General features: G+C 41.9%; 1 protein-coding gene across 2 annotated transcripts in view; it reads right to left on the reverse strand.

The window, feature by feature from the left end:
- FAM234B (family with sequence similarity 234 member B) overlaps window positions 1-21,211 on the reverse strand; it is a 414,455-nt gene that overhangs the window by 239,551 nt on the left and 153,693 nt on the right. For both annotated transcript variants that reach the window (XM_078641116.1, XM_078641119.1), the window contains exon 5: window positions 17,307-17,437. In XM_078641116.1, the coding sequence (XP_078497242.1) occupies window positions 17,307-17,437 (131 nt within the window). The remainder of the gene's footprint in view (window positions 1-17,306; window positions 17,438-21,211) is intronic.

Genomic DNA, 21,211 nt, shown 5'->3' on the forward strand with positions numbered 1-21,211 from the left:
AAAGTAAGTCAAGTGGCCACTTGCGGATTTCTATCTTGTTGCATAAAAATAAAACTGTTTCTTACACATGTTTTTCCATTACATAGATTTCACACCATAACCAACACAAGCGGTACAAGAGGTCTGATTGTGAGTACCTGATTCAGTTACAAATGTTCTATGGGTTTATGACGTAGCTATTGGCTCTGCGGAGTATTTAGATTCCTTTCTGAGCCTGCCTGGTATTACTATGTTTTTCAGAATCCTTGAGGGCAAAGAAAAACAAGCACCTTGAGGTAGGTTTAGTTCATCTTTCTTCTTTCATTAGATTGAGTCGTGGCACAAGGGTGGTCGTCTCTTGAGACTGACCCTATCTTGTTTTTTAATTCACAGCTACGTGGTCCTGACGAGAATTCCCTAGAAGCTAAAGGGTTTTCGAAACGCGTAGACCTTTTTGCACAACACTAGGATTTTTTCTTGAAAATACAACTAATTGTTTAGCATTTGATCTGATTTCCTGTGTTGTTTTCTTTTTGAATTTAATTGTTGTAAATATGTCATGTTGAAATTGATGGCAATTGTTTTTTCATGTGTGTGAGGATGTGTATGCATGGTTGAAAGTGGTACCAAATGTATGAATTGTTGTGTCGGATAAATGTAGAGTGTAAATATTTCTGTCTATAAATATGTGAATATCGTCTAATGATGTTTTGTTCAAAAATTGAAAAATTAAAATAATTGATTTATTCTGGATTAAAAAAGTAGTCTGAGTACTTACAAATTTTTTGGTAAGTAGCGTGGTCACGTTTGGCCCCCATCTCTAAGCTATTGGCAATACTGGTGCTTGTTTTTGGTTTATTGTGGAAGTGATCTCAGCCATTGCTGCACTCCAAATTAACAAGTCGCCTTGCCTCGAAGGCTTTACGCCACTCCTTTACAAGATTTTTGCCTCACAATGGCCCCACTTTCAACTGGCCTGATTAACTAGTTGCAAAAGCTTGTGCATTGAAATAGTCCAGGCTAGAAACTATGATAACATTGATCCCCAAACCTGTGAAAAGACTGCACAGTATGATGCTCGTATAGACCAATAGTTCTCCTAAAAGCATAAGCTAAACAATTCACAGGGATCCTAGTTTTCCCCGACCAATCAGGTGTATTGATTGACCTGCTGCAGAGAGTGTTGTCTACTGGAAGTTTTGACTCATCTTAATGTAGCAGAGGAGATCAAAATGCCTGATGCAAAACAGGACAACATGCATGTCACAAATTGCATTCAATGTAATAGATCACTGCAGACCCCCCAGGATATAGCGGCATGGATTAGCAAATTTAGCGGCACAAAAATGGAAATTTAGCGGCACAAATATGGAAATTTAGCGGCAATTGTGCGGCATTTCATTTGGCCCTGGACCTTGATAAAGCGGCCTCCAGTGACCCTATCCGTCACCCGCCCTTCCTTACACTCTTTTTGCCTCCCAATTCTCCCTCTCTTAGTTGTGTTTTGCCGCTTTTAGCTCCTCTATCTTCCTTCCTGTTTCACTCTTTCCACTGTCCCATTCAGCTTTCTGTTTCTCATGCCCCCTCCTTTCTGTGTCTCATTCACTCATCCTCTCTCTCTCTCTCACACACATCTTTCTCTTCTTATCGATATCTCTCTCAGCCCAGTCTCTTCTCCCCCGTCCCTCTCTATTTCCATCTTTGGATCTCTCTAGTTCTCTCTTGTCACCCTCTCTCCCTACCTCACCCTCTCTTCTCTCTCTAGCTCTCATACTTTCGTTCTTCCAGACACTGTCTTTGTTCCCCTTCCTCTCTCGCCCTTTCTCGCGCATTCACCCTCCCTCTTTCTCTCCCGCTCACTCCTCTCTACTTTTCTCCACCTTTCACTTTCATTCGCCCAGTTTCTCTCACCCCCTACTACCCTTTACTTCTTTCCCACCTCTGACTTCTTTGCTCACTCCCCCTCTCTTTCACCCCTTCTTTCTCGTCTCACCTGCCCCATACCCTCAGGTTTCATTCTTGCTCCCCCTCTTTACCTTTGCGCTCCACCTTTCACCTTTATCCTCCCATTTTCTTTCACCCCTACCCTTTCCTTCTAAACGCACCACTCTCCCTTTCTTTCACCCCTTTCTTCTCCTCACACGTGCCTCCACCCCCTCTCTCTCCCTCCTGTCTGTGGTCCTCCGTGCAGGAAGCCGATGGTAACTGCTGCTCGCATCCTCCGGAGAGAAACCCCGGGGTCTCGCAGAACTAGAGCAAGAAAAAAGAAATAAACCAGCTCTAGAAATTAGCCGGAGGAGGAGGGGGGGGGGGCTTCTCCCCAAATGAAGGGCAGAAACCATCAGCACGTGAGGGGGCCTGGCTGCCCCCTGCCTCCGTGCCCTGTTTGTACGTCTGAGGTGCTGTGGGGTCTCTGCCTCTTATGCACTTTGAAACACAAATCCACCGGCTCCCAGAGGTTCATCCTTCCTCACACAGGTCAGCGAACAATCACCCTTTCTATTCTTTCCCATATCGACCCTCGGCTCCAGGGGAGAGGGCGGGGGCTCGCCCCAGTCACCGGGAGGGTCTCCAGCGGGAAGCCAGACGCGGGAGGGGCACTTCAAAGCCCGTCGCAGTGAGCTGCTAATGCCCCATTAAGCCCGGAATGTTTTTCTTTCTTGCTTCTGTGTCCTTCCCGCCCGCCCCAATAAACAACGTAAGTCAGACCCCCCCAGGATATAGGCGGCTTTTGTAAAAATGCCGCGATTTCGACAAAAAGTGCCGATTTCGCGGCCACTTTTGTAAAAATCGCTGCATTTTTACTAAAGTGCCGATTTTGCGGCAAATCGCGATATCCTGGAGGGTCTGACTGTGTTACTGCTTCTGTCAGAGAGCCCCTTTTGTTACTTGCACTTTATAGGTTTAAATCCTAATATAGAAACGTGAGCTATTAACTATCAACGAGCTGCATGCAAACTGCAAGGTATAGAGTAGAGCATTATGAAATCCCCCCCCAGTCTTTCATTATCCTAATGCTGCAAAAAGGGTTAACTTGGGTACAAATCAATTCTTATTAGTAAAGCCAACCCCCAACCATAGTGTTACAATTTAAATTCTCAGTGTGTGCTTTTTCAGACCAAGAACTTTTAAACTATACTGTCTACCAGTATGGATGACTTGTGGCTCCTACAACTTGTAGTCCTCTGTCTGATGTAACATTTCATATACATTGATTTACACACTATGATTCAGTGTCTCCATTTAATGTGAAAGCAATGTAAAGTGGGGTGAGGTAGATTTGGGTGGAGTGGGGTAGATTGGAGTGTATTACTTTGGGGTGGAGTGGGGTAGAGTAGTGTGGGGTAAGTGGTGTGGAGGGGAGTGGAGTGTTGAGGCATGTTGTACAGTAGAGTGGTATAGAATGGAGTGGTGTGTCAGAGTGGAAGGGTATAGAGCGAAGTGGAGTGGTGTAAAGTGGAGTATGCATGGCATGGCAGCGCACTACCATGTCAGACAAAACATTTTCAATTGAAATGAGCATTATATTTAAACCAAATTATGGTAAAACTCTACATAAACAATAATGTGTGCATAGGTCATCACCTAGTGTATTGATGTGTTTTGATCATATTCAAATATTTGTTTCCAGCACACTTTAGAATTACAGAAATAAATTGCTTCATTTGTACCGATATTAATCGGTTTAGAAAAATCAGCACAGTTCATTTTTTTTAATGTGCTAGGAAAATAATTCCTATACCCTCTACTCTTACATGGATGCTCAGCAGGATTGTTGCATACAAACTCTCACTTTGAAGTTAGAGAAAGAAAAGTAAACACCAAGCCCCCTCTGAAGAGAGAGCTTGCCATTTGACCTCTGTCTTTGAATGCACAGCAAATGTCACAAGATAAGACCAAGATGTAAAGGCCTGTTTACAGAAAGTGAGTCTGTGGAAGAATACAGTAATCAAACTCTGGGCAACGGGAGGGACGAACTCAAGCTGGACAGCCTAAAGCAAATAAAGACAGCAAATAGAAAGCATGAAAATGTGAGTTACAAACCCCAAAGCCAATGGTAAGCAACGGGCAGAATCCATTCCTAGGTCAGCTTTCTGAATGTTTCCAAAATGTCTTTAGCAAACCAGACAGCGCAAGGCTTTCAGCTAAAAAAAGGAATGCTGGCAGGAAAACAACACATTGCTGCAGGTAGGCAGGGACAAAGTTCAGTGGCAGACCAGGAGATGACAGGAATGGGCAACATTGCTACAAGTGGGTAGGGAAGTAGTGCAGTCACATATCAGGAGGTGGCAGAAATGGAAATCCTCGGTGTAAATGGGCAGGGAGGAAACAAACTTGCTCGGGTAGAGAATAACGAAAGTAGTGAAAGTGGTTGTGAAGGGAGCGTGATTAGCACTGAGCACTCTGTTAGGCTCCCTTAAAGCAATTCATGTTACACCTCCGGGTTTAGTTTACGGATTAACGCTTATTCAAAAGATGCAATCCTTTTACGCAAAACCGACTACCATCAGAGTGGGTGAGGAAAAAGCATATTTGTAAGAGACAAGCTTGAATGTCACCTCAATGGCACAGTAGCCCACTTTACCTTAAACTATATTTCAAGAATAAAGTGATCACAGACATGGTAAGTTGATTTCCCAGAAACTAAGATGCCACAACATGTTTTAAATTCCTGTTTAAGCCACCCTGGTATTTGTCAGTATTAATTAACGCATGGAAGGAATTCAAAATTAGTTTATCTTGAATGTTTGTTAGTGAAAGAATGACAAATATATAAACTGAAGTATCCCATGTGCCCCAACTTCAGGCATGGGACTTGCGTCAGCATTGGGAGCAGTCACATTGCTGAAGCAAGGTTACTTTACATGCTCGTGAGAAGTGGACAGTAGTTTAGGAGACAGTGTAATACCTTCAATGACTATTGAAGGTGCACGCACACCGTACAGGGAACAGTGCTTGGGATTGATGCAGTCTTTGCAAGCTGACCAAAAGTGTATACTGTCTAATATCCAGCTATTGTATCATCACAATAGTCTGTGATATACATGGAACATATCCCCAAAAATGGTTGTTTGCAAACTCCTATGCAATTGCCATCTAATTATTTTGAGTACCCAATGAATGATAGCCCTGATTATAAAAGAGGAAGCCATATTAGTTCTTGGGAATGTTGAGAGCTCCTCTGAAGACGATACCTTGTCAGAGGTCCAATATGGCTGGCGTAGACCTTCTGCATCAACATTTCACAGCATACTTTTTTCCTAATAGTTTCATTAAGAACATTGTATATTCAGTAGGTGGAATGTACCAATAGCACGATGGCCCTTCTTTCTTGGGCGATCCAGTTTATAAAAGTTATTTTCCTCATTAATGGTCCTCACAGCAGTAGCAGATCTTCAACAACTGCAGTCTTCCTTGGGCCACTATGTCCTGGATAATTACAATTAAATTACTAGAGTTCTGGAACTGGTACCTGTCTCTCAGTCACACAGTATTTAGTCCTCAAAGATGTCCTGGAATATTGCAATTAATATATTTAATTAGACTTCCTGGCTTTCTAATACAGTTTGGGAGCTAACACGTGACATTTATGTTTAAAGTGTGTCCTTTGAATCAATATACTTTAGGCATCCATGAGTCTTCCACATTATGTGACCCAGCTATAGCCTTTATACACCACATTCAGGCATACACACCCCTATGTCAAGAAGCTGTAGAAAAAAAACACACTCTAAGCTATGATCGGCAAATCACAGGGTCTTAAAGTATTTACAGGATTTTCTGTAGTGTCAGTTCACATGTTATTGAAAAGCGTCTAACCTTTTAGCATTGATTGGTGGGAAGACGGTTGATTGTTCATTTACTTGCATTGCACTCCATTGATTTTTTACGAGATGAGCGTACATACAGACCCAGGAGACTCAAAAAGTCAGTAGCATTATTTTAAAAGCGCTTTAATAAATTTTAAAGCATACCCTCCCATTCCTAGCGTCTGTTATTAAATGCATGGGAAGCGCACTGACCGACTCATAGAAGACGGGTCTTTCTAATGACCACCACAACACACTAATCTTAATTGGATTACCTAAACTGTTAGGAATAAACCGACATGTTTATGTACCTACCTACTTTCCTCCTGAACTGATGTTTTTCAAATGTGGTTGGAGACTATGCTGCACGTTGATACAGTCTTGTTAAATCCAAATTTACGTTCTTGAATGTGGATGTTTGTTTACTTGCTGCAGTTCTCTTCTTAATAGATCGGGGCTGCGGGGTGATTGTGTGCCTTTTAAAAAAAAGTTTTCAGGTTAATTGCAGCTCATTGCGGGAACTGTGAATAACCAGAAAACTTTAACAAAGGCACGCAATCACCCCGCAGGCCCGGACTATTTAGAAAGGAAATGCAGCACGTTTCCAACACGGCGTGTGCTTTTTAGGTCTTGCCTAGTGTTGCAGCGCATGCGCTGCTCACTCGGCGAGACCTATATTTAGAGAGGAGATTTTAGAAGGGGGCTCCAAGCCCTGCCCCACATTTCCATTGGCTTGCATCAGCGTTTATGCTAAACGGTGGCCTGGAAATGGGGGGCCCTTTCTCCTTTTTAGACGGCCCATTCGGACAAGCTTGTCTACTTCACGGCTTTTGTGAAGCACTTTCTTATCTTAAGGAGGGGGCATCTGTTTCTAATTAGCATAACCTTGGCGTTGTCATGCTAATTAAAAACAGATGGCCCTCCTAAAGATGAGAAAGTCTGCAGTCACTACCTTGGGATTATGCTTCCGACAGCTTATTTTTAAAGAATGCTAGCCATTTCCTTCCTGTTGTTTTAGAGCAGGGATGTTTTTATAGGATCTGAAAGTCCCCACGAAAAGTTTGCTTTCAGACTCAATCGAACTTTTGTACACATGCCTCCGGATGATACCAATTAAAAAACTTTTTGTACTTTACCCCTATATTGACATACTCCTTGCCAACTTTGTGTTAGCCAGTTTCCTCCTAGATGCTACAGAACTGTTTTTGTTTCATTATTTCGAAGACTGAGTACAGTTTATTTTTCTGTCTATGATTTCAAGGGCCGAGAGATGCACTGGGGTGCTGGAGAGGTGAGGAAGGAATCTTTCTGTGAAGCATGTTAGACACTCATAAATGGATTGTTCGGTCTTTCATCTAATCATTAAAGCCAAGCGGAAGTAAAAGAAAATGAATTCCTGGTGTGGTAGTGCATTAAAATCAAAGTGTTGGATTGTGACATCTTTTATTTAGCTGCATGTGTTAATCTCCTCGGTATTGCTCACATTCTCCTGGTAGCTCCACGAACTGAGACTTGTAAATGGATCAAATGTGGCTCTGGATCCAGTGTACATGTTCTGATTACTATTTGCCTGATTGATGACTTTTTGATGTTTTGAAACTATGCCCGCAGCGGGGTCTCTTTGTAGCTGAGGCACGGGACCGCCGTTTGCTGTGCTTTGGGGGGCGGGGGTGGACGCGGCTCGAGGTCTGCCTCAGTCATTTTCAAAATCAATACTTGCTCTCTGAGCATGGTATAATTTAGAGAACATAATTCAGAATTATACCTTTCAACATGTATCCTCCATTAAAGAGGGGGGTTTGTCTGGAGTCAGCACAATGTCGACATGACACAAGACTGCACAGACGGGGAAAAAATAAGAACAACGAAATATACCTGTGCAGACTGTGCGGCCCAGCAGCCGCAATCTGACTTATCTTGTGTTTATTGTTTACTGTATGAACAGCTTTTTATTGTGCAAGTCTAAAAATATCCATATTTTATATTTATATACCTATTTAAATCAACACCGAAACACTCACCTGCCCAGATACACACTTGCAAGCACAGTCACACACATGCACAGATTCACAAATGTGCGGATATACACATACTGACGCACATGCTTGATGCATGCTACATCCTTGTCTACATGTTTTTCTAAAAGAAATATAGCTGCTTTGCTTCAATTGATGTGCTACCCTTGAAAATTATTGGTAAACATTTTTGTATAGATTGGCAGTTGTCATGTAGAGTAACAACCTGATTTTCCTTGAGGCTGCAAAATGTCCTTTTACAAGCTCTCAGCCTTGGTTTAATTTTAAAACATTTGCAGACGATTAACTGTATAGCTGCAATCTCTCATAATCTAACTTTGCTTTCAGTGAACACTGCATAGATTGCTATAGGTGAATAGATAATAGCTACACCACTAAGTTCCAAGATGCGTGCCACGCCACTTAAAGTGGCAGTATCTCTCGTGCCACCTGCCTGTTATAATTGATAATGAGATACGTACTCGCTGCTTTGGGAGAGCAGGGGTGTTATCTGCTTTGCTGTGGTCATTTGGTCAACGCACTGACCAGTGCAGCCCAAGGCTGCTGCCGGCCATCTCACGTCTTTTGTTTCACTGTCCCCATCGGCCATACACAATACCTTTGATCCTGGTCTCGGGGGCGTGCTGCCATCCTGGTGGGGGTAGGGATGACCACTGTTCTAGCGAGATAATCCTGCCCATACTAGAAAGCGTTTATATAAACAGCGCGCTTGGCGGTCCCAAGACACAGCCAATGTAAGACAAAGGCATAAGGGGCGCATCAATCTATGGCCTACATTTCTTCCATTCAAGACTGAGTTTAACTCTGTTGATTAGGAAGCAAAACAAAGCTCTTAAAAACAGTTATTGGACAAAGTCATTGTAAAAGTATGTAAGTACACTTGTTTAACCAAGACTTCAGCACTGAGCTACAGGCAAAACACACTTCCACCTGCTTCAGCATGAAGGCGTTTGTAGCGATATGCAGTGGAGAGTGCATGGCTCTCGGGTCCTGATTCACATGCACACGTGTGTGTCTGTGTGCTCTATGTCTCTGTGTGTCTGAATGTGTACTGTGTCTGTATCTGTGTGTGTGTTATGTATCTGTATGTGTCTCTGTAATTGATTCCCTCACCCTAGAAGTCTTCCCAGCTCTCACTATTATGGAAGTAGACACTCTTCTAAAACTGTCAAATCTGGGTCCCCATTAGATTCTCTACCTGCCAAGATCTCAGCCACTCTGTCTAATACTCTTGCCAGGCCTATATGCTCAATCCTCAACAGCTCCATGGAAGAAGGGACCCTCCCAACTGAGTGGAAAGCAGCACAGATCATTCCCTTAAGGAAAAATCCGAAGGCCCCTCTAGAAGATGTCTCCAACTATCGCCCCATCTGTTTGCTCCCCCTACAGAGCAAACTCCTGGAAAAACATATAAACAAACATCTATCTGAGTTCATTGCATCCACCAATCGCCTTGACCAATCACAGTCCGGCTTTCGTCCTAAGCACAGCACAGTGTCGACTCTGGTGGAGGTCACTGATAACATCCGAATGGCAGTGGATAGTGGTCGGGCAGTACTTTTGGTGCTGCTCGCCCTATCCGCAGCCTTCAACACCATATCCCACCAGATCCTGCTCAGACGCCTTAAAGACATTGGTATCCAGGGTAAAGCATTGGATTGGCTGACTGACTTCCTAACCAACAGGACACAAACAATCAACCTGGGTCCCTACCGCTCCCAGACCACCACAGTTACCAAAGGGGTCCCACAGGGCTCTTGTTTGAGCCTCACGTTGTTCAACATCTACGTTACCCACTTGGCAGGGCTACTGAGTAAATTAGGCTTCACTCCCATCTCCTACGCTGATGACACGCAACTCCTCCTTTCCTTTGACAAATCAAACCCGCCCATTCAAGACATCTTCTCGGAAGGGATGAAAGGCATCGCACAGTGGATGCAGGATAATTTCCTCCAATTGAACACCGAAAAGTCAGAGATCATGTTGTTTGGAGAAGCAAAATTGAGATGGTCCCTCAATTGGTGGCCAAGGGAATTTTGACCAGCCCCGCCCCCCAAAACAGACAGTGAAAAACCTAGGAGTGCGAGTTTATCAAGAGCTAACGCTAGAGGAACACGTAAACATCACAGCCAGGACTTGCTTTCATACCCATGGCAGCCTCCGAAGTGTCTTTTCCTTACTTCAGTTAACCGAGAAAACTCTAATCCAGGCACTGATCATCAGTCGCCTGGATTACTGCAATGCCCTGCTGATTTCTGCTAAAGAAAAATCTCTAAATAAACTCCAGATAGTTCAGAACACTGCTGCCCGCCTAGTGAGCAATGCCCCTCCCAGAACACCCTCTGCTCCATTTCGCCGCATACTCCACTGGCTCCCAATAAAAAGAAAATCAAGTTCAAAATCTGTTGCATGGTGTACAAATCACTACACAACATGGGCCCCAGCTATCTTGCCCAAAAGTTGGTCAGATACACACCGGCCAGGCCCCCTAGGTCTAGCCATCAAGCACTTCTCTGCACTCCCCGTGTCAAACTAGCACATACAGGAGGCAAAGCCTTCTCCCCTCTAACCCCCGGTACTAGAATCAACTTCCCATACAAATGCGCCAGTGATCTAATTTCCTAGCCTTTAGAAAACTATTGAAAACTGAATTGTTCTAGTCCTCCTCGGTATGGCCACAAGCAGTCTCAACGCAGAGATACCCCTTATGGAGTAATTCAGGCGCCATACAAGTCATATAAATAAAATAAATAGGTGTGTGTGTTTGAAAATGCGTGCAAGTGTGTCTGTGTAAACACATTGCTAGGCTGCACCAGTGCGATTTCACCGATTCAACTGCACAACATCCTCGAAGCATGAACAACGGCTTTGAGGCACACGCAGCCGCAGCGTGTTGGTGAATGGCTAGGGGGGTCTATCCTAGGGATGCCAATATGCCACAAAACACTGCACCGAGAAAAAGAACAAGCAGGAAATGTGGACAGCCCAGGACCCAGTAATAAAATCGGCCCCCACTAGCTTCATAAACAGCCACCACCATGCCAGCCTCCGGTAAAACAACAGTCCGGCCTTGCCGGGAACTCGTGAACTGTCACCATTCCATGTCCAGCTGCCTGCCACTTTCTGAGACAGTTACAAAAAAAGGGGGGATAGGCCCAAAAGACCGGAACCAAGTAAGGCCTTCTTATGCAGTATAAACAAAATATTACTTGGAATCCTTGTCACTTATCTTTTTTTCTTTACACAACAAACACGCTATATTCTTTCTGTGATTGGGGTATTTATTCACCCTATGTTTTCAAAATCTTTTTTTTTTTTTTTTTTTTGGAAGGACTTCGACCTTCACACAGAAACACAAAAACATCTTACATGTAATCCAAATATTTACATATATCACAATTTACACTTGTACTTACAACAATATACAAATATACAGGACCAACATTTGATCAAACCATATACAGAACTTTCACAGTACTTTTCACAAACAAGACCTATACACATAAACCAATGTGAAACCAATAATGCTCAATTCTTATAGCATTAGGCGTTTTATAGCCTTTAAATAACTTGCGTATATTATAAAGCATCAATTGTATTCCTTTTTTCTTGATCCTTTATCACATCCAGCTCATTAGTAGCTAATTGCCGACGCGTTTCAAGCCTCATGGATTTTCAATGGGCTCTCATCAGGGCATCTTATTTTCACACATTGGGCTTGTCTTCAACATAAATAAACAAACTGTAACTCTTATACACCATCCCTTTGTCACTTAATCTTCTCCCCTTTGGAGATTTTTAACACATACCTGCCAATATGTCGAATTCTTCTGTCGTTATCATTTAAACCATGTTTAGGCAATGGTACACGATATGTTCTACTCAAATATCTGTAAACAATAAAGTTCTAATTTACAAAAAATGGCGTGAAAATTCGCCCGCTTGACTCAAAGTTCCATGACAAGCCAACATACCCGAGATCTTACTTCTCGTTACGTGTCCTTATATCCAGGTTTACTGGGACTCTGTTAATAAAATGTGGACGGGGACCCCATTAGTTCATTGCTGGTTTACTGCAATGATTCAAATACGGGAGGCTAAGTGGTGGCACATACCTTTAGGCGATCCCACTTTTTCTTCGCCTAATCCTTATGATGTGCCCGCTATGTCGAACTTCTTCCTTCTCACCTGCAACGTGAGACAGAACATTTATCTAAATGCTGGCGCCTCGCTGGTACTGGCAGTGTATCTCTGTACTTGCGCGCTGCTCACCTTGTTTTGGGAAGCTCCTGTGTTTACTTCTGTTGCTGCGTTCAACCGCGTCTGCTGACGACCAGAAGTTCAACGGGGCCACGTGAACGCTCAATGATAATGGTTCATGCAGGGGGTGCTGGGAAATGTAATTTTGTTCTACTTACCAGCGTGAGTTGAAACGGACAACTTTATTAAACTTTACTTTTTGTGTACACATAGGTACAAACTAAACAAGCATATACATAGTGGCATAGGCTTAAACGAAAAGCCAAGCTTCTTGGGCAATTATGTATTCAGTGATGTTAGCTTGTCATGAAACCGGCACAAGCCAATTTACTTGCCGATCTTAACTATTGTCTTTTGAGCTCCAATTTAAGAATTTGGAATCAAAGTTTTTTTTGTGTGGGTGAACATATTGCCTCATGAAACAATTGAAAATCATAATAATAACAGCACGTTGTAATTATTAGCACTAGACAGCTTCTTTGCACGACATTAGATGGAATTGCTTGGACCTATTTTTAGATCCGCAAAATTTCTAACATCTCATTTAGCCCTGATTGTACTCTATTAAATCTCATGATTAAATATGCCTCTTTTTTTTTTTTTAACAGGAGAGACTCCACGTCTGTCGCCTTAATGGATAAGCATAATGTAGTTAACACAGTCAATTTGAAATCTCGTTCTGAATGCCCAGCTTTTAAAAAATGCTCAACCATTGGAGCAGTTAACACCTTTTTTTTTAATCCTGGACCTGTGTTGTGTTATCCTCTGGTTAATCTGTTGATTCGTCTTGCCTATGTACAATTTTGCGCATGGGCAAAGTACCGCATACACAACATTTTTTGTTTTACAATTAGTAAACATGGTATGCTTCCACTTGATTTCTCTGTGCACAAAATCAGTGCCCTCAATTGTGGAGTCACAAGCGGCACAATTACCGCACTTGTGGTGACCTTCAACTGGTTTTAGTCCCCATTGGCTGCGCAAATCCCTTTTGACTTCTTTAGGGAAAATGTCAGACCGGACTATCTCTTGTCCTATACTCCTATTCCTTTTCATGGCAAACAAAGTTCTGGGGAAGGCACATTCTAGATTTTCGAGTAGATGGCAATTTTTTAGTACTATTTGTTTGAATTTGTTTGTGTCTGGTCCAAATGTTGTGACACATACTAGTCTCTCTAACGGTTGTTTTATCTTCTTCTCCAATAATGTTTCCCGCGGTGTATACCACGCACGCTTCTTGGCGTGATTTAAAATTTTTTGGGGATAGCCTCTGACTATAATCTGATCACAAAAATTTGTGGCATGCTGATCAAAATCTTCTTTTAAAGGACAATTCCTACGAATACGTAGTAATTGGCCGTAACAAAGGTGAGCAGCGCGCAAGTACAGAGATACACTGCCAGTACGAGCGAGGCGCCAGCATTTAGATAAATGTTCTGTCTCACGTTGCAGGTGAGAAGGAAGAAGTGCCACATAGCGGGCACATCATAAGGATTAGGCGAAGAAAAAGTGGGATCGCCTAAATGTATGTGCCACCACTTAGCCTCCCGTATTTGAATCATTGCAGTAAACCAGCAATGAACTAATGGGGTCCCCGTCCACATTTTATTAAGAGTCCCAGTAAACCTGGATATAAGGAAACGTAACGAGAAGTAAGATCTCAGGTATGTTGGCTTGTCATGGAACTTTGAGTCAAGCGGGCGAATTTTCACGCCATTTTTTGTAAATTAGAACTTTATTGTTTACAGATATTTGAGAAGAACATATCGTGTACCATTGCCTAAACATGATTTAAATGATAACGACAGAAGAATTCGACATATTGGCAGGTATGTGTTAAAAATCTCCAAAGGGGAGAAGATTAAGTGACAAAGGGACGGTGTATAAGAGTTACAGTTTGTTTATTTATGTTGTAGACGAGCCCAATGTGTGAAAATAAGAAGCCCTGATGAGAGCCCATTGAAAATCCATGAGGCTTGAAACGCGTCAGCAATTAGCTACTAATGAGCTGGATGTGATAAAGGATCAAGAAAAAAGGAATACAATTGATGCTTTATAATATACGCAAGTTATTTAAAGGCTATAAAACGCCTAATGCTATAAGAATTGAGCATTATTGGTTTCACATTGGTTTATGTGTATAGGTCTTGTTTGTGAAAAGTACTGTGAAAGTTCTGTATATGGTTTGATCAAATGTTGGTCCTGAAAATGTGTATATTGTTGTAAGTACAAGTGTAAAGTGTGATATATTTAAATATTTCGATTACATGTAAGATGTTTTTGTGTTTCTGTGTGAAGGTCGAAGTCCTTCCAAAAAAAAGATTTTGAAAACATAGGGTGAATAAATACCCCAATCACGGAAAGAATATAGCGTGTTTGTTGTGTAAAGAAAAAAAGATGTGACAAGGATTCAAAGTTATTTTTCGTTTATACTTTCTGAGACAGAGCAGAGCTGAAGAGGGCAGACCGTGGGATCTACTAAAACAAGCATTTGCAATGCAGTAGTCCTCGCATTTATTCAAGTTTGAGCTATTGACATTGCAAATAACAATGCCTTTTATTTTTGTCTTTGTTTTAAAAACATAAATAAAAGGGATTGTCATTGAAAATGCCAATAGCTTACACTCTGGTAACTGCGAGACCTATTGCATTGCAATAGTCATGTGTGTGTGTTGTGTACAGTCCTCTTCCTTCCTAGACTTCTTTGCTAGTATTGTGTTTGAGCCAAGGGCTGGGTGCACTCACTTTTCATGAACAAATTAATCGTCCAACCGCACCCTGTTCTAAGTGAAGGGGCCAGTATTAGGGCACCGAAAAGAAAGGCCTTTGAGCATGTTAGCAAGGGGGGAGACCTCCAGACCAGGTAGCAATAGTCTGTCCCCAGAGGAGCATTAGATTAATGTGATAAAAAATAAAAAACATTAATAAAAGCCAGTACCATTTATAATACAAAACTCATACTAATATAAATGCAATGCAATAGATTTCACAATTACAACAAAGTGAGCTATTGCCATTTTGCATTACACCATGTGATTAACGCTTCACGAAGGGAAAAAAAACCAATGACATTTATAATGCCAATAGCTCAAAATATTGTAATTGTGAGGCCTATTGCATTGTAAATGCTTGTTAGGTCAATCTGCCTTATTTGCAGGCTTGCAGTATTATTCTGTTAAAGAGCGGATGCGGGCAGATTGTGTGCTGACTTGGAATCCTCAATCACTCCTGCACAATGGGTGGACTTTTTTGGTCCAGTTTTTTCCTATACCAGAGAAGCAGGAGAAGGGATTAGGACTCCAGTGGTAATTCCGTCAACCGTGATGGTTTTAACCTTGGAGGAGGTAGTCAGGGCAATGGATAAAAAGCCCCAAGGGAAAAGCCCCCGCCCGATGAGATCCCAATTGACACATACAAGTCTGAACTTGCCCTTTGGGCCCCACTCATGACCAAGGTTCTATATGTGCAGGAGCAAGACACATACCCTCATCTTGGGCCAACTCCCTGATTATTCCAGTTTTAAAGAAGGGATCAAGGAGTGACCTAAAATGTTACCTACCCATCTCTCTTCTTGACACTTCAGCCAAACTATTTGGGGAGGGTCTTGCTAGAAAGATTGGAAGTTTGGGCTGAAGGAGAAGACATTTTAAAAACACCCAATATGGGTTCAGGAAATGCCTGAGGACGGTTGAGCAATTGCTTAACCTGAACCTACTGAGGAAGAAATACACCCTGGCCAAAGAGGGCTCCCTGCACATGTGTTTTATATACTTAAGCTGTGTATTCGACCTTGCTAATCACAACAAACTATAGGTATGCATGGAACAATTGTGGGCTTCCAAAGAAAAAATCTCGTTCTTTGCATACATGTATAGTAATTTAACCTCCAAAGTACGATTTGGGACAAAGGGAGAACTAACTTAATCTTTTAATGTACGGAGAAGGATTCAGCAGGGATACGTGCTGGTGCCCTTCCTCTTCTCCTGATCTATAGATGGGGTAGATGACAAACTCCAGTCAGAAGACGCAGCTACCCCTAGAGTCGGTAAGCAGCAAATATATATATATATATATATATATATATATATATATATATATATATATATATATAACAATGATGCAGCCATCATGGCGTTAACCCAGAAAATACTGCAAAACTTGAAAAAGATCCTGTTTGATCACCATAAGACATATGTGGGTAGATACTTGGCACTGAATGGACAGTCTGGATGTAATTCGTACATTAAACTAACCCATAAAATCTACCAGATAGCTCTTAACCAGTTTTCGTTTCCTCATTATTCATCGCAAGGTTTGATTTCCAAAGAAGGAAAGGTGGTTTACTAACCCCCGGAAAATGCCCCTGCAATGATAGAACCAAAAAGTCGCCCCAGCACATAGCACTTTTCTGCAAATTTTACCTGCCAGATAGAATGCAAAATCTTAAAGCTCTTTTGATTAAATAAATAATTATTAACCATCAGGAGGCCTTTCAATATCTATACGACCTAAAGGATGTGACAGTTTGCTATCATGTAGCATATTCAAATGTGCTTCATACTAGGGAAACCCTGATCAGTGTAGAAAACGAAAGAAACTAGTGGATGTACTGTATCAGATAACAATATGTTGTAGCGGTTGTATTGTCATAATGAGTGGTGTCTGGTGTGTTACAACCTGAAAAATGGCTAACGTTTATATGAAACCTTTACTGTATATTTTTATTATTCAAATTTTAAAATTTTATGTATTGATGTGATGCATATGTGGTTTATTTTGTTATAAACAGAATAAAGTTTATGAAATGAAAACTACAGTTTTCTGTCTCCCACGGTTATTTCCTGCCCTGCTCACACATTCCCAAACTACCTTTGCGACAATAATTTGCCCCACTCTTTCTTAAGACAACTTCATTAACATTCTATTTTTCTCACACACTCTCCACACATTTCCAGGACTTATTTATAAATGGTTCAAAAGTCTGCCTGTGGATTACTTTGTGTGCCTCATGAACACTAGTCACTAGCCTGACAATAGAGCATTTTACACAGTCCTACTGTATTAGAACCACCTCAGACTACTGGGCCATTTTGGAAAAAAAAATCATATCATAATATCAACTTAATTGAATTTATTAAGATTCTAATTTTATGAACTTTCAGGAAAACAATTTAATTTGCATAGGCTGCACCTCTACAACCCCAGGCAGTCTAGACAATACCTGGTTTTCACCAATCATCAACACAAGGAGATCACTCGTCTCATCTCCGTCAAGGTCTGGGAGTATGAACGCCGGGGCGGTCATCTTCACATTGGGAATGTGAGCCAGGGACATGGTCCAGATGGTCTTTCCTGAAAGAAATTAGGCAAATGAACATTCATGGCACATCATATTCACTCAATAATGGTAACTAAGAAGGCTACTGTTAGGCCTGGCAAAGAAATGTAAGTTTTAACATGTTTTTATCCATTTGTTTGTACAATGTCCACAAGGTTCTGTTCAGCACCAACACATTATCAGTAAATGAAAAATGGGTCTTTGACCAGATTGTTCCCAGGATATTACTGCATTTTTCTTTGCTTACTCCTATGAAGGATTCAAGATGCAAATGGAAAACAGCATTCCTGACACATCAAGCAGGATAATGAATCTGAAATTATCTGGGATAATATTATAATCCCTTCTTATTTATCGGTTGTAAACATCCTCCTTTCTAGGGAGATGGTATTATATGAGTTGAGATGTAGGCTTTATATAATTGATAAATTATTTTAAACTAACAATGAAACTCAACATGAGTTACTAAAAGTGGGGTATTATCTGGACTTTGAGCTTTTTTTTTTTACTATTGTTTAGAACTTCAGAGATTAGTTGATAAATTGGATTTTTACATGCACCCCAGTTTGGAGACGCATATAAGCTCTCCAGGTGGAAATCTGTATAGTCTTTCATGACTGTGCCCTGATTGTGTATGAGGTGTGGTAGTATGGCATGGGGGTGTGAAAGGATAGATCCATCCTATTTGTAAGTATGTAGCCCCTGGTGCTCAGGATTTTCCATACGGTGTAGTGGTAGTCACAGCTGCAGTCTCCCTTTCCTCTAGCTGCCCCTCTGTGTGGCTCCCAAAACCTCAACCCACCCCCTTAACATGACCAAAACCACTGAAAAGTTTATGCAACAAGTTAGAAATTCTATAATGTTCAAAGGAGCTCAAAGGATCATCTCATTTTATATTCTCTGTACCAAGCCATTTCTAACTTGTCAACCTGTGGCTTAAGCAGAGCAAAACCACCATAACAGACTGTGGGCTAAAATCTTGGCAAAACTTTACACCTACATAAAGTTATGGGCTGACCCTCGTGTTCAGCTCTGACCAAGAAGCCAGGACCCCGATACAGACCTCAATTGGACGGCAATGCCATAGGAGTCCAAGTGTAAATGAGAATGGAAGAGAACCTTGATAGCTAGTGGCCAAGCAAGAGAATCATACATAATGGAAATGCACTTTTAAATGATTGAAAAATTTGAGCCCAATTAAACATTTTAGTAGTAAATTTGCTGGAATTTGCCTGATTCTGACCTCACCATCTGACTTCAAAGACCTCTGTACAGAAATGCTGACATCAGGGGGCAGGCATGTTTGATGTAGTCTAATATAAAAAAGAACCATACAGACCTTTCACACAGCGACTGACTTAGTAACCATTAAGTCCCTAGTAAAAGATGGCGGCAACCCAGTGCTTTAAGTGAGTGGGGAGCTAGGGCCTTTTAAGTGCTGAAGGCAAACTTGTCAGACATGTCAGGCATGTAGCTTAGTAGCTAAGTAGGCCTGTTCAAGACAGACCCCCTTTAGTGTGTTGCTGATATCCGCTCTCATGTGATCCCACTATCTACATTTCAATTCTTGTTATGAGCCTTGCTTACTCAAAAAATACTGCACTCGCGCTTATAGGTCTAGACTTCGAGATAGCGCTTTATAAAGCCAAGAAGGATGGAGAAGATTCAATGAAAGAAGCTTTCATGCGGGAAGCTCTGGGACAGGCAAATCAAAGCATCAGTTACGGACTTCAAACGCAGAACTTGCATCTGTTTGGAGCTTTGCACTTCGGAATAGTACTCCTCCCGCCCCTCTTCCCTCCAACCCCTACAGGTTTTACTTCAATAGTTCTTTTTAACTCCCTCCGAGAAGGTCCTAGACAGGAAATCCAATAATTAAGTAAGACCTTTGGCTACAACAACATGGAAGCTGAGAGTAAGGAGGTTTTCCTGAACATAACCAATTATCAGAGATAAGTTGAGTGTTATATAAAGGCATCATAGTGGCTTTTTATTGCAGGTAGGAGCAAGGAAGAGGTGGGAGAAAACATGCAGGAAGGGGAAGGCAATTTGGACAACAGAGGGTGTGAGAAAAATAATCCCTTGAGGCGGCCAGTAGTGTCTGCATCATAGTGGGTTTTTTTGTTATTGAGGGAGGGTGAAAGCAAACAGCAACATGGATGAGGGAGGAAGGGTGGGGGCACACAGCAACACAGACCAGAAAGGAAGGGTGGGGGGCAAGCAGCAACATCGGCTGGAGGATGGAGAAAAGCACCAAGGTCGATGGGGAGCTGCAGGAACATATAGGGGAGGGGGTACACGAGGAAACTAGCTGATAAAGCAACACTCTGGTACAGAGCTCAAACACTAAAAAGTAGCGCCTAAAAAAGGACAATGGAAGGATACAATCAAAGAGTCTATGCGCCAGGGAGGTTCAAACACACAGAGGAAAGGAGCCTACAGCAGCTGACCAATAAGAAGCAAGCAAATGAGTGACAATGAAGCCAACCAATGGCAAGGAATGGGCAGCCTCTAAGGCCACTGTCAGAAAATAAAAGGTCTCAAAGAGGCCATTTATGCGCGGTCTAGATGAGACCTAAAAAGTACTCCTTGAAAAGCAAACAGTATAAACTGGGATGCCAGTCTGTCAGAGATTGTATAGAGGCAAAGCTACATGGCTGCGACAAACAAGATTGACAAGTTGGGACACAAATAAAAAAGCAGGCAAATGAGTGTCCAGGAAAGCCAACCAGTGGTAAGCAACAGGTGAGCTTCACGTCCTTCTATGTTAATGTTAAAACAATAAGTCTCACAACAGACAGTGCAAGTACTGCCCAGTAGGCTCCAACTAAAAAGGGCAGTGCACTGTTGGTTTAGTAAGGCCATTTAAGAAGATAAAGGCCATTTCATAAGCTAATGTGTGAAAGACTGCATGCTGCACAGGAAACAAGCTTCCTAGGACCATTTTCTGGCATTTCAGCCGTCTTCAGCCAGGCTTGCTTGAATCCAGTGGCAAAGTGAGCAAGGGACTCACGTCTGAGCATACCCTGAAATGCAGAGAAACCGGTCCTAGGAAGCTTGTTTCTGGTCCAGGGAAGGCATGGCTTGGCAGTTCGGGCTGGACTGTTCCCAAGAGCCACAGGGTCAGACTGATTTGCATATGGCCATGTCTGAACTGGGGTGGCAGAGTGGGCTAAAGAACGCTGATGGATTAAACCCAGATCTTTTGACTGGGTGTGAGTGTTTGATTGGTTCAGATGGTCCGTCCATCACCACCCCCTTTTGTACCAATTAGGAGGCAGCAAAAAGAGTGACAATAAATCCAACAAATCGTGAGTAATCAGCAGGTTTCAAGACCCTTATAGTAAACAATATGTCTTGCAGTGACAGCGCATGCACTATCAATAGGTGAGACCTAAAAATGCTCAATACCTTTACAGAGTCGCCAATACAGCCTTCAAATTTTCCCTTGATCTAATTTGCTGAAAAAAGTTAGGAAACTTGAGCACAAAGAGTCAAAAATAGCTTAGCACTATTGGGGGGGGAAACATAGCACTGCAAGAGTTACAGTTCAAAGCTATTATAAAGTGAATACTTGGAATAAATAAAGTAAACCTGGGTACTGCTATTTGTTTCTGGAAACAATTTCATTTTGTTAAAAAAAAAATGCTACGCTCCACTTAGGCATAAATGTTCAGATTAAGCAGTGCAACACTTCTCTGGTAGAAGAGAGCTATTTAATACACGGTCTACTGATCTGTCCTAGGTAATTACAAATTCAATGAACCTATGTACGTATTGTTGCAAGC

Source organism: Lissotriton helveticus, chromosome 1_1 (genome assembly GCF_964261635.1).
Source record: "Lissotriton helveticus chromosome 1_1, aLisHel1.1, whole genome shotgun sequence".
NCBI lineage: Eukaryota > Metazoa > Chordata > Amphibia > Caudata > Salamandridae > Lissotriton > Lissotriton helveticus.